The 15,099-nt window shown below is 30.6% G+C and overlaps 1 protein-coding gene across 3 annotated transcripts in view; it reads left to right on the top strand.

Moving 5' to 3' along the window:
- LOC143065133 (GATOR2 complex protein WDR24-like) overlaps positions 1-15,099 on the top strand; it is a 30,297-nt gene that overhangs the window by 5,010 nt on the left and 10,188 nt on the right. For 2 of the 3 annotated variants that reach the window (XM_076238503.1, XM_076238504.1), the window contains exons 4-15: positions 235-351; positions 1,114-1,191; positions 1,629-1,735; positions 4,449-4,577; positions 5,149-5,280; positions 5,841-6,039; positions 6,557-6,736; positions 6,986-7,000; positions 12,303-12,400; positions 13,429-13,545; positions 14,019-14,133; positions 14,550-14,612. In XM_076238503.1, coding sequence (XP_076094618.1) covers positions 235-351; positions 1,114-1,191; positions 1,629-1,735; positions 4,449-4,577; positions 5,149-5,280; positions 5,841-6,039; positions 6,557-6,736; positions 6,986-7,000; positions 12,303-12,400; positions 13,429-13,545; positions 14,019-14,133; positions 14,550-14,612 — 1,350 coding nt within the window. The remainder of the gene's footprint in view (positions 1-234; positions 352-1,113; positions 1,192-1,628; positions 1,736-4,448; positions 4,578-5,148; positions 5,281-5,840; positions 6,040-6,556; positions 6,737-6,985; positions 7,001-12,302; positions 12,401-13,428; positions 13,546-14,018; positions 14,134-14,549; positions 14,613-15,099) is intronic. The other variant, XM_076238506.1, reaches the window with a different exon arrangement.

Below are 15,099 nucleotides of genomic sequence, written 5' to 3'. Positions count from 1 at the left end.
ATTTTATCTTCCTTTTAATGTCAATTTCTAATTCTGTATGCAAATTTAGTTAATAATTTAAGAAACAAGATTTTCTGATGCTATGAGCCAAAGATTTCATTCTTTTTAAAAGTTCAATTATGCAAATGTATCTACTCAAGGATTTTTCTTTATTTGTCCTTTTACATATATGAGAAAACTGCATACCATGATAATAATAAGACATCATTAAAAATATTTGTCTATTAATTATAGTTTTTAAGATATACACCGTAGAAGATGATGAATTTACAGAGAAATTTAACCTTCGAGTTGGACGTAAACTTAATTTAGATTTTAGTGTCTCTGATGTTGCTTGGAGTCATATTGATGGTATGTAAGTTTAAATGATATTTTATTCAAAAAATTAAATCATGCAACATAAGATAGAAAAGCATTAACATATACAACAGTAACAATCAACTTTGATCCATCTCCAAGTGGTGGCATTAATGATCTCATTTCAATTTTGAACTTGTCATGAAAAGTGCATTCTACATTCAGTTTCTATTAATTTTAACTTCACAAGATTTTTTCTTGATAAATGGGACTCATGAAAAAGATATGAAAAGCGTCTTTTTAGTGTAAACAATATTTTATTATGAAAAGCGTCTTTTTATTAGACTATGAAGTTTTTTCTGCTAATTTTAAGAGATCTATATATATCGATGAAACATAGGTTTGAGATTTATTAGAACCCTACAAAAGGACAAGGTTCAACTTTACCAAATATGGGCTTGAATTTCATCTTTATAAAAAATTATCAAAAAAGTCACAACTTGATTCTATCACAGGATCTATTACAAAACCCTTACTGCTAAAACAGTGATTTTGTGTTTTCCAACTTGAGACTTTAATAAAATCATGGCCCAACCTACAATCAAAATGTTCTGTAACCAAAAGGTGCCAAGGTTTATATTAAAACAATAATTTTCAGGATAGGAGAGTGCAGCCAAAGTTTCTATCCCAAACACTTCTAAATTATGAGAAAATTTAACTAAAATTGACTTTACAACCATAGAAAGATGACTGAAAATATGAATTAATTTCCCTGCAAATTTCCCACATATAAACTGTATGTCTTTTACTTTGCAGATAATATATTAGCATCGGCAGCTACAAATGGAAAAGTTGTAATATGGGACTTGAATAAACCTTCTAAAAGTAAACAAGGTAAGTTAATTATCAGAATTGATGGTTACAGAAAAAAAACTACATATTATAGCTGACAGTAAGAGAATTAATTATTGGTATAGAAGATTAAAAATGTACACTCAAAAACAATGCTAAAATATTATACTTAATACATGTATTTATATGTTGATGACCTTGTCAACATTTTGATCAGCATTATCAATATGAAAACCATGTTTTATCTGCATGATTTCTAGAAGTCCCTTTTGCAACATGTACTTTGCCTTAACTACAAAAAGGGGTTTGCTTTATAAATCCAAAACTCATTTTAAAACAAATCTCTCAAATTGAATCTTCCATTGACAACGTCTTTTAAAACACTGAAGGGATGTCAATTTCACAGAAAGTTCAGAACCAAATGTATTTATTTTTGGCATAGTATATATTTGATTGAATTTGATATTTGTATCTTTCAGATTTTATCTTCCAGGAGCATACTCGTACAGTTAATAGAGTGTGTTTTCATCAGGTTGAAGGCAACTATATACTTAGTGGTTCTCACGATGGATCTCTGAAGATATTTGTAAGAGTACTTTGTTGTTTACTAGTTATAGGAGTATTATTTAATAAGATAATATTTTATGATTGTACTACCTAATCAAGACCAGAAAGATCATACTAGCTGTCAGGCTTTGTAATAGGTTGATTTTTAGCTCACCTGGCCCGAAGGGCCAAGTGAGCTTTTCTCATCACTTGGCGTCCGGCGTCCGGCATCATCCTGCGTCCGTCGTCATCCTGCGTCGTTAACTTTTACAAAAATCTTCTCCTCTGAAACTACTGGGCCAAATTTAACCAAACTTTACCACAATCATCATTGGGCATCTAGTTTGAAAAATATGTTCGGTGACCCATCCAACCAACCAAGATGGCCGCTATGGCTAAAAATAGAACATAGGGGTTAAATGAAGATTTTGGCTTATAACTCTGAAACCAAAGCATTTAGAGCAAATCTGACATGGGGTAAAATTGTTTATCAGGTTTAAGATCTATCTGCCCTCAAATTTTCAGATGAATCCGACAACCCGTTGTTGGGTTGCTGCCCTTGAATTGGTAATTTTAAGGAATTTTTGCTGTTTTTGGTTATTATCTTGAATACTATTATAGATAGAGATAAACTGTAAACAGCAGTAATGTTCAGCAAAGTAAGATTTACAAATAAGTCAACAAGACCAAAATGGTCAGTTGACTCCTTAAGGAGTTATTGACCTTTATAGTCAATTTTTAACCATTTTTCGTAAAGATTAGTAATCTTTTACAAAAATCTTCTCCTCTGAAACTACTGGGCCAAATTAATCCAAACTTGGCCACAATCATCTTTGGGGTATTTAGTTTAAAAAATATGTGGCGTGACCTGGCCAACCAACCAAGATGGCCGCCATGGCTAAAAATAATACATAAGGGTAAAATGCAGTTTTTGGCTTTTAACTCAAAAATCAAAGCATTTAGAGCAAATCTGACATGGGGTAAAATTGTTTATCAGGTCAAAATCTATCTGCCCTCAAATTTCCAAATGAATCGGACAACCCGTTGTTGGGTTGCTGCCCCTAAATTGGTAATTTTAAGGAAATTTTACTGTTTTGGGTTATTATCTTGAATATTATTATAGATAGAGATAAACTTTAAACAGCAATAATGTACAACAAAGTAAGATATGCAAATAAGTCAACATGACTGAAATGGTCAATTGACCCCCTAAGGAGTTATTGTCCTTTATACTCAATTTTTAACAATTTTTATAAAATTTGTAAATTTTTACTAACATTTTCCACTGAAACTACTGGGCCAAGTTCATTATAGATAGAGATAACTGTAATCAGCTAGAATGTTCAGTAAAGTAAGACGTACAAACACATCACCATCACCTAAACACAATTTTGTCATGAATCCATCTGCTTCCTTTGTTTAATATTCACATAGACCAAGGTGAGTGACACAGGCTCTTTAGAGCCTCTAGTTTTTTATATATTTCATTTCAACATTTTATTTCTGTACCTGCTTATTGCTAACCTATGTTATTTTGTCCTTTTAGAAATATAGAACCCATAATTTTGAATTGATCGGTCAATTTCAATGCAAATATTAAAAAAATCAGTTTCTTTCATGTTTTATCCTACCGTAGTCTAATCTAAAATCAGTCATCTTATTGTTTCGGTATTTGTGTTTGTACTTATCACATGGGAAAACTCAGCATTGACATCACTACACTTTTACCAGTGTTCAAAATTAGTGAAGAATACGTTTTTTCTACTCTTCAAAATAAAAAAAAAACATTTATAAAAATATGTTTTCATTGTTATTCAAAGGTATTGTACAAAAACGCCATTTTTCTAATGGCCATTTCAAACCTGACTTCTGAATGCCTAAAACATTTCAGAACTTCTCAAAATCCCACTTCTGGCCTCCATTGCTTTGTGTACATTTCATTCAGCGTCATCAATCTTAGTGGCAGACAAAAAAGGTCCAGCAATTGTATTTTTATGAATTTCAAAATGACAAGCACCTTACTTTTTACCCGATTTTCCCACGAAAAAAACCCTATCATAAATGTAAAAGAAAACTATATGAAAAAACGGTGTTCATGCCATAATCTTTTTGGGGAATATAGAGTAAGTTATTAAAAAACGATTTACATTTATTTTTCATAGACAAAAAATTTGATTCAATATAAAAAGATCAATATTCTGACCATCATGTCAGTGGGTAAATATTCATACAAAATTCAATTGATGTCGAATGTCTTGGCTAAAATTGAGGTTTCCTGTTGATTAAACCCCCAAATTATTGCAAACTATTTCAAAGCAATATTACTCAAACAAATAATACAATTGCCTTAGACTGAAAAAAATCCCCTAATTGACACTAGAGCAATTTGATTGAGTAGAAAGATTCAATGCATCACATGGTTTTGACTCTATTGGAATTTGAATGTAAACAAACAGTGTCAGCAGCTTTAGTATGGAACAACATTGTACATTAAGTGACTGAGAAAAAAATATGAGTAACCTAGCTTGACAATACAGGGTAATAAAAAATCAAAGCCAAGTCTACAGAAAAAATAAGAAAAAAATGTCCATAGGTGAACGACTTACCAACACAGCAGGATATATGAGTTTAAAAGCGTTGAACAGATGTTCTTTGTAACATGAATATGAACATGGTTATTCCTTTTAAACCATCTATAGCCAAAAAAATATGCTTTCACATCTTACAATTACAATTTGTTACATTCATTTCAGGATATCAGACTTAAGAGAGTAGCCTCAACATTTTCTGTAGGATCAACCAGTATACGTGATGTTCAGTTCTGCCCATCAAACTTTAATTACTTTGCCTTTGCAGCAGCTGATGAGGGTGGAAATGTACAGGTAAATGGAAGGAATTTTAGGAATATAAAATACTAAAGAAAATAAGGTGAAGAAGATTTCAATTTTCCAGTATCAATTGATTGATAATTGAAATGGCCTAATTTTGTCCCCTTTGCAATGTGTCCGTAATCACAGAGTGTTGTAAACAACTGTTTATTTCCCAGATAGAAGGGATCGCCTTGTCCCTGCTCTATTTAAGTTCACCAAGCGGCTTTGTGATTGTCATTATGCAAGATAAATTAGAAACATTGTTTGTTTTGTAGGTACTTAATCACAATTCCCTACTGACAGCATATTTTTCAGCCCCTAGCCCAATATGAGAAGGAAGTGACAATGCCCCAATTAATGAGAAATAAAATTTATTCATTCCTTAATGCACGAATGATGTTCACTAAAACCAAAGTTTTTGACAGAAATGCAACAAACTTGAAAATGGTCCGTTATGTTTAGATTTTATTATAAATAGTCTAATATATATTGTATTGACATGACTGTGTCATGATTTACCATTTTTGATAAATCTGTATAGTAACCTTTATGAGATTTTCTTTATTTTGTTATATATGTGCAGATTTGGGATATGAGAAGGTTAACCAGTCCAGAAAAGCAGTTTACTGCTCATGGTGGACCTATGTTCTGTTTAGACTGGCATCCATCAGAACCAAAATGGCTTGCCACAGGTGGGAGAGATAGGACAATCAAGGTAGGATAATGTATATTGATGATGAAATTTTTAAACAAAATATGTAGGAAAGAGTTTGTGAATTACTTAAAATGGAATTGACATTTTTCTGCAGATTAGCTGATCTGTTTTTCACATGCAGAATACATAGTGTTCATTAAAACTAATCAACCATTTGAAAACAAATATATAAAAATGTTTCTTGTATGATACTTGGCAAACATTGTCTCTTAAGCGCTAATGGGTTAACGAAAACAGATGCCACAGAAAAATAATTTCTTCATATTTATGAATATGGTGTATTTGTTAGTCTATTTGGACTCAATATGTATTGTTCTACCATTAATTCCTCTGGTTACACCTAGAGACATCTTTTAATTATTATCAGACGAGAATGGTAGGAGTGTATCATGCACAAAATATAAAAATAAGGAGATGTGGTATGATTGCCAATGATTATCTCAACAAGAGACCAAATGACATAGAAACTAACATGCAGCTTTGCTTTCAAGTAAGAAGACATATTTTTGTTGGCAGAAACAGTTTTGTTTTAGTAATACAACATATTGTTTCCTTTATAGATTTGGGATCATGCTTTGGGAAAGTTACTCTACAGTGTACCTACCATAGCCTCAGTAGCCAGGATAAAGTGGCGTCCAGAACGGAAGTACCATATAGCTAGTTGTTCATTAGTGATAGACTTTAGTATCAATGTGTGGGATGTAAGAAGACCTTATATACCGTTTGCTTCATTTGAGGAACATAAAAATGTTGCTACAGGTAAAAATCTATCTTCAGGACATTAGTTCCTCAGTAGTAATGTGTTTCATATAGTAATACAAAAAAGCCTAAACTGAATTTAATTTATTTTGAATCCATACTGAATCATAAAAAAATGGTTTGAACTTAAACAATATTATTTTTAAAATTTTTTATAACAATTGTTCAAAAGTCCATGCTAACTGTGCATTTTGTATGAAAATGATGCCTGTGACATGATTTAATTGCTCATTTAAAACATTGACTTTTGTAATTCTTATGTTATTGTAGATTTTTTACGGGATGCTTCATTTGTTGATATATAATGTGGCTGTTTTGTGAATATCTATGTTGAAAGACATGCATAAAGGCAAATTATTAAATGCGATTTGTTTAGTCTTAATAATACCTATAAGATTTCCACTGATATTTTTTGCAAAATGGATGCTTATTGGGAACAACTGACTTTTTATGTTAATACAATGATTTAGTTAAATATTTAATAATTGCAAGTATATGATTTGATATATTTTATTAGGTATTGTATGGAAAAAAGACGATGGTCATACATTCTATAGTAGTGGCAAAGATAACTTCTTATACCAACATGTGTTCAAAGATGCAATACGTCCAGCAGACAAAGTTGTACCTGATGGTCTCGATGTCAGTGTCATTGGACATGTAACTCAGGCTACTAAAGACAAGACAAAGTCACTAGGTAGGGTTGACTAACAGATATTCAACTTATGTTGAAAACCATATATACTAGATGAGAGCCAATTATATCATTAAACATAATATTAAATGTATCTATACGTATATTTATGTACTGGAAGAAAAAAAATTCAAGTAAATCAAAAAGTTAATATAGTTCTATCAGTTGTAACTTATAAATACAGAAAAAAAAATCATCTGCAGATTTTAATACTTGTAATTTGTATTGTTATGAAATATTTATTTTCTTAAGGTGCTTGGCATAGAGGTTGGTATTTCATTTGCGCTTGCTGCTTTTTCAGAAATGGTTGCCAAAATTTAAAAAAAATCTAAATGTTTGAAAATATTTGAAAAAAAACCATTCAAATCATACAATATGGTTGTGCCAAGATTCATTTTATCACAAGTTGAGATTTTGGCAGCCTGATTTGTTTTATCCTATTATTGTATATAATACATCCTGCAGCATTTAATCATTGTATAGACAACTTTGTCCAGCACAATATCCCCGAGATAGAAGAATGTAAAGGTATGGTGTTATTGTGTCTGTAGTTTGTTCAATGCTAGTGTTATGGACTTGCTAAATTGTTCCTTGTTGGAAAATTCATTTGTTTTGTTCCAGATTTTGAAATGTTGAAATTTTTTTACCTTTGCATTTATAATTTCTAATTTCGCCAAGGCGTATTCTGAGTTATCTCTTTTTATCTGTCATTGTTTGTTTGCTGTCAGTCACTACTATTAACCTTTAAAACAATCTTATCCTTTCATGCATATAACTAAAGGTATCCTACCTTCATTTAAGTTTAGGTATATAGTATCAAAGCAAGTATTGTTATAACCAATTTGGAAAGTCTATGATATTTACAATATGCTTCACCATTTTGAATGGTTAGGTTGTCCTGACTTAAGGAACTTTGTAGTAAAAAAGGCCTGTTTAGAACTTATGAAATTGTTACTAGCTGAGGAGGAGAGAAGTTTTAAAATGCAAGTTGTCCAACATAACAATGCAAAATTGCAGTATACTATCTAAACTTTGTCTTTTGGTGATCTTTGGTTGAAAAACTTTTAAAGACAATTCATAAAATTGTGATCTTGTGTATTTTTCGTGGGTCAAAATTGAAAAACAGGAAGAAAGATAGAATTAAAACCAGATACTTTTCTTGATCTGAAGTAAGTTAAGTGATGGCTTTTTTCCAGTAGTAGATGGTAGTTTTTGTCTTGCTTGAAAAAAGCCAAACAAAGGCAAGCTGTTTTTGGAGGCATTACACATGATCTGCTTTGTTTAAAGAAAATCCCCTATATTGGTCCTAAGCTTATAGATCAAGTTGATATCAATTGGTCATTAGTTTATAGGTCAAGTGTAAATGAGCAGAACAAGTTTCTCATGGACCTTGCAGTAAAAAAGATGATCATTAAAGCTTTATGAAATTCATGGCCTATTGAAACTACCGTTGTAAGAATGTTTTGTTAGTGATTTAGAAAGTTGCAAGGTAATTTTTGAATGAAGCTTATTAGACATCTATGGCAGCTACACGGTAAAGGATATATTGAAATTAGGGATGAGAGTCCCTTAATCCAAAGGTTTTTTTCAAAATGCATGAATGTAACTCACATGAGACTTACTTTTAAATCTGGAGAATACATTAAATCTTTATTTGTGTGAAAAAAAATAATCTAAGAAGGCAATTTGCTCTTTATGCCCTTCTGCTCACTGAAGGGGAAAGAAGGTTAAATCATGTCTGTCCATACATATATAATTTTATTTTGGATGTTACACATCTTCTGATTGGCTGATGTCGTTTTGTTTATCAGCTCATAGACATGATTTAGTCATGTGACTGTGACTTCATCAATGTTTTTTAATGATTTACTCCCGTTTAAAATGGAATTTAGAATTAAATTATAAAAAAGAACTAATATTTTATCTGTCAATTTGAAATAACATAAAAAATGTTGTGCACTTAAAAACAACCCACTACGCAGGTTATTCAGTGTGCACCACATTTTTTTATGTTATTTCTTCATAGACAAAAAAAATATTACAGTCATTCCTTAAGTATTTTTGAAAGTGGTTTCTATTCTAACTGTTTGCCTCAACCAAATTTATGCACAATGCTTTTTACCACAAATCACTGATGAATTTCACATACGGGTGACATCACTGTCACTGTTCTTTAGTTATGTCCCTTTATTAATGAAAAAATTGGTATATTTGTGGTTTCTGCCCTCTTTCTTTACTTTGCCTCAACCAAATATTATGAAACTTATACACTCATTACCACAAATCTCAGACCAAGTTTGAATTTGCATTACTTTCAACGTGTTCTAGTTTTGTCCCATTTATATAAATGGAAAAATTGTTAACATTGTTATTTCCATACTCTAACATCAGTTTGCCTCAATCTACTATTAAGAAACTTATACACAATGCTAATGAACACAAATCAAGTATGAATTTGAGTGAAGTCACGTTTTTATACGACCGCAGAATTTGAAAAAATTTTCGTCGTATATTGCTATCACGTTGGCGTCGTCGTCGTCGTCCGTCGTCCGAATACTTTTAGTTTTCGCACTCTAACTTTAGTAAAAGTGAATGGAAATCTATGAAATTTTAACACAAGGTTTATGACCACAAAAGGAAGGTTGGTATTGATTTTGGAAGTTTTGGTCCCAACATTTTAGGAATTAGGGGCCAAAAAGGGCCCAAATAAGCATTTTCTTGGTTTTCGCACTTTAACTTTAGTTTAAGTGAATAGAAATCTATGAAATTTTAACACAAGGTTTATGACCACAAAAGGAAGGTTGGGATTGATTTTTGGGGTTTTGGTTCCAACAGTTTAGGAATTAAGGGCCAAAAAAGGGCCCAAATAAGCATTATTCTTGGTTTTCGCACAATAACTTTAGTATTAGTAAATAGAAATCTATGAAATTTTGACACAAGGTTTATGACCACAAAAGGAAGGTTTGGATTGATTTTGGGGGTTTTGGTTCCAACAGTTTAGGAATTAAGGGCCAAAAAAGGGCCCAAATAAGCATTATTCTTGGTTTTCGCACAATAACTTTAGTATAAGTAAATAGAAATCTATGAAATTTAAACACAAGGTTTATGACCATAAAAGGAAGGTTGGGTTTGATTTTGGGAGTTTTGGTCCTAACAGTTTAGGAATAAGGGGCCCAAAGGGTCCAAAATTGAACTTTGTGTGATTTCATCAAAAATTGAATAATTGGTATTCTTTGATATGCCGAATCTAACTATGTATGTAGATTCTTAATTTTTGGTCCCGTTTTCAAATTGGTCTACATTAAGGTCCAAAGGGTCCAAAATTAAAATTAGTTTGATTTTAACAAAAATTGAATCCTTGGGGTTCTTTGATATGCTGAATTTAAAAATGTACTTAGATTTTTAATTATTGACCTAGTTTTCAAGTTGGTCCAAATGGGGGTCCAAAATTAAACTTTGTTTGATTTCATCAAAAATTGAATAAATGGGTTCTTTGATATGCCAAATCTAACTGTGTATGTAGATTCTTAATTTTTGGTCCAGTTTTCAAATTGGTCTACATTAAGGTCCAAAGGGTCCAAAATTAAATTAAGTTTGATTTTAACAAAAATTAAATTCTTGGGCTTATTTGATATGCTTTATCTAAATATGTACTTTGATTTTTGATTATTGGCCCAGTTTTCAAGTTGGTCCAAATCAGGATTCCATATCAAGTATTGTGCAATAGCAAGAAATTTTCAATTGCACAGTATTGCACAATAGCAAGAAATATCTAATTGCACAATATTGTGCAATAGCAATTAATTTTCAATTGGAGTTATCTTTCTTTGTATAGAATAGTAGTTGATAATATATGTTGGAAATTTGCCAGACATGACTATGATGTCATTTTCTATTTTTATTTGCCAATCACTTTATGTAAATAACTTCATTGGAAATTTGCCAATATAAAATGTTGCTGATGAAGCTTTTTTTCCTTATCTTATCTAAAATGTTTTAGATAATGTATGTTGGACATTTGCCAGACATGACTATGATGTCATTTTCTATTTTTATTTGCCAATAACTTTATGTAAATAACTTCATTGGAAATTTGCCAATATAAAATGTTACTGATGAAGTTTTTTTTATTGTTTTATACAATAAACAATGTATATTCACTTTTACTACCAACCAATCTTTACCATTCAGTGATAACAAGCACTTTATTTTACATTTTAATATTTTATGATGTATTTAAAAGAGTAGTTATTGTTGCAAACTCCATTAGAAATTTGAATTGATATCAGTTTTGGAAAAAGGGAAACAGGGATGTGAAAAAAGGGGGGGGGGGTTTAAATTTTTCTCATTTCAGATTTCATAAATAAAAAGAAAATTTCTTCAAACATTTTTTTGAGAGGATTAATATTCAACAGCATAGTGAATTGCTCAAAGGCAAAAAAAAAACTTTTAAGTTCATTAGACCACATTCATTCTGTGTCAGAAACCTATGCTGTGTCAACTATTTAATTTTAGATTTAAATAAGAAGAAATCTTTAATTGATTTGTAAAATCTTGACATTTGTTTTGTGTAAAAAAAACCATGTAATGTCAAAAATTTGATCACAATCCAAATTCAGAGCTGTATCACGCTTGAATGTTTTGTCCATACTTGCCCCAACTGTTCAGGGTTCGACCTCTGCGGTCGTATAAAGCTGTGCCCTGCGGAGCACCTGGTTCATTCTTGAATTATGTCCCTTGGTAAATTGAAAAACTGCAGAATTGTCGTATTTTTACAAACAGGGGAATTTCTGTCCCATGAAAACATATTTCATTAGTTTGTTTCAATGTAAGCTTTCAAGTCTTCTTATTTTTATATTTGTAGAGAAAAGGGAAATGAGTAAACAGGATTGGATATTTGATTGCATTCAGTTAATTAGAAATAAGCTATTTTGAATAAGCAACTTTAAAATGTTGAATACATGCCATGACGCTTATATTCTTCATACATGATTTGTACACTGTAAAGGCAAATGTGCTGAGTTGGATGTTTAGGTTTCTATACCCTCTACACTTTGGCAACACAATGCTGCATGATACAAAAGAACTTTACAATATTACTTAATCCTGGTGTGAATGTGGTATGAGGTACTGGTTCATTGGGATTTTTTTTAATGATGTCCTCAGAAAGTTGGAAAATTTAATTATATCAATTTCCATGTCTTTAAAGTTGATTTTATGATTTTAACATTTTTTTCTCTTAGAACTCTAAAATGATAGTTTTTGGTTCACCTAAATTTTTTTGTTTTTTTGTTTTTTGACATACTCAAAAGTCATGGTAATTTATTAAACAAGTTATAAAATGCATGCCTTGTATCTTTATAAAATAGGGATCATTCATTTGTCATACAATCTAATCAGTTTTGCGTTACACCATTTCAAGAATATGACAGTTGTTTGGCTTTCCTTTCTGTTTGTTCATTTATTCTAAAGTTTTATATTGTCAGGTTTTATTTGAATTAGCCATGGTGTTAGGTATTTCTATTAATATTTTTTCACTAAACATAATTGGTTCTTTTATTTTTTTTAGAGAAGAAGAAATACTCAATGTTTAGTAAACAACCAGATAAGGGAGATCAGTTTATTGATGCTAAAAGTTTTGTTTTTTCTTATACAAACTGCCATCAGGTAATTATTATATTTATGATTTTAAACAAAATAGCACAAAAAACAATATTTTAGAAATATATTGCCACCATAAAACATACTGTTATAGTCACTGTAAGGATATAAATAATAGAATAACTAATCGAAGAATTCAAATAGAGAAAAATATTCAACGAGTGACCGAACAGCACATTAATTCACGAATGTGTGAAGTGCATGAGTTAAATATCAGTGTTGTTCGGTCACGAGTTGAATATTTTTTGATATTTGAATTCATTGCAACCAATGTAATAAATGGAGATATTCAGAGACCTATCAAAGAACAAAAATACCACAACGAAAACACTATGTTATAAAAGACAATTACTGTTCTGGCTCCACTCATGTGTTTATATGCAACACTCAGAAGCATTTTTGTTTTGTCTGTCTCTACATCCTAAATTACAAATTTAGTATTTAAATATAATTATTATACCTTGTTTGACATTCAAGGGTATACAGGAATCTAATGTATGTCCCTCAGTCAGTCACACTTTTGTTTCATGATGATAAATATAGAACAATTTTATGAAATTAATTGAATTTTAATTGAATGTTTTAGACCAATCAAGATAGGTTAAATAAAATTTTACATACCATTCCAGAGTTATGGCACTTGATAGTTGGAGAAATGAAAAGATGAGTGGATTCTAAAGAATAGATTGAAAACCTTAGGAAATTTTGATATGGAATGAATTTGAGCACCAAACAAAATCATGATTTCTTATCTGCTACTGACAAGAGTATCTGTGATCACTAAGATCACCTCTTTAGTTTCATAAAGATTTATTCTTTCTGGAATTTCAGCATCTTTATCAGCAAAATCCCATGCATAATTCTGTGTTCATATGTTTCAGACCAAATGACATTCTCAAATGTCTCAGAATTATAAAGTTAAAACTTGCCATGATGACTAGATTTAATAGAAAAATACAAATATGAAAAAGCACTATTTTCCTAAATGTTAGAAATATATGAATGATGTTTATAGTTTTTTTTTATATCCACAGTTACTATCTATGGAGTGGTTTGTGAATTGTGCCAAGCAGTATATTCTTCATGGAAGATCTTTTGAAGAAATGTGTGAACATAATGCTCAAGTCTCTGATCAAAATGACAGATTCCAGGTATTTATCAAATACATGTACCGGTACTATAAAATGACAAAAACTGATTGTCTTTTACATTATAGTATTGTTAATACATTTATTTCAATGAATTGCTGTTATTAGATGTGCAAACTTGATGGCCCATAGATGGAATAAAAGGAATTACTGGTTATATGTCAATGAGACTGCAACTAAACAACAATACAGTAAAAATGAGAAAAATCACCTAGAGAACTATAGAAAGAACTTATTTACTATAATTGTTATTATTAATATGCACTGGATGGTATTATTAATTAGTACTGTATTAATAAACGTGTTTGATATTCCATGTAAGTTGCCAGAAGCGTGTCGTAATATATTTTTATAGAACTTGAAAATTCAATTCAATCCTATTGAGCAAACACAGTAAAAGACTGTAAAAATTCCTGCATGTGCACCTTTGTTATTGAAAATGTGTATTATGGTTATTAATGAAAGTTTTTTTGCAGGTTGCACAGAGTTGGAGGATGTTGAAAGCAATTTACACAAAACCAACTGTAACTAAGAACTTACTTAGAACAGAATCAGTTATGTCTAATGTTAGTGAAAAACCTAAAGATAAAGGTAAATAGAAAATTTAGTTTGGTATAGATGGTATAGATCTGAGTCTTGTATTCAGATTGGTGGCTAGCAGCCAGTGGATGTCTTTTCCACAACAAAATACTCAAACCCCTTAAAGATGTTAATACATTTATACTTCTCTGAAAGTTTCCTTTCAACAATTCATGCTATCTTAAAAAAAAGGTTAACAATGAGCGTTTTGCAGTCGAAGATACAATTTTGCATACAATATCATGATTATCATAAAACACAAAAGAAACAATCATCTGATTTCATTTTGTTTTGTATTTTTATTGCAATTTATGTTGAAATTGAAAAGAAAAAAAATTGAAGGTCAGAAGTGGTAATCATTAATGGTTTTTAAGTCACAAATTTGTTTTCAAAGTAAATTGTTATTACATGTACAAGTGTATTTTCAGTTAATCAGCCAGATACTCCCAAGTCTACAGAGAAAGATAAACAAACAATGGATGCTACCTCAGGTAATGTGTGTAGTTCTGGTCTAATACAGTATATAATTTCAGCTTATAATATGCATCAAATTAATCTAGTTCACAGCACTCTGAAAAGTCCACCATCTCTAAGTAGCCCCCTCCATCTGACAGAATATGTATTAAGCTGGAAGTAGACCATTTTCAAATAAGATGCAAATCTTAGTCACACTTATTCTGTTCTGAATCTAGTCAAGAAACTAGAGAATCTTATTGTTTACACATATATACAACAAAGACACATTACAGAAAATAAACACAGATTAATTCTTAATAGATTGATTTTCATAACTTATTACTTTAATTTAAACTTTTAATTTATAATTTTAATTTATGTTTGTTTTACATTTGAGGTCAGGCAAAAATCATGACCACCTCAACTGTGTTTTCCAAGAAAAATAGATAAAGGAAGATTTGGTATGAGTGCCAATAAGACAACTATCCATCCAAGTTACAATTTATAAAAGTAAAACATTAT

This window comes from Mytilus galloprovincialis, chromosome 2 (assembly GCF_965363235.1).
Source record: "Mytilus galloprovincialis chromosome 2, xbMytGall1.hap1.1, whole genome shotgun sequence".
Taxonomy (NCBI): domain Eukaryota; kingdom Metazoa; phylum Mollusca; class Bivalvia; order Mytilida; family Mytilidae; genus Mytilus; species Mytilus galloprovincialis.
This window is presented reverse-complemented; position numbering and strand designations above follow the sequence as displayed.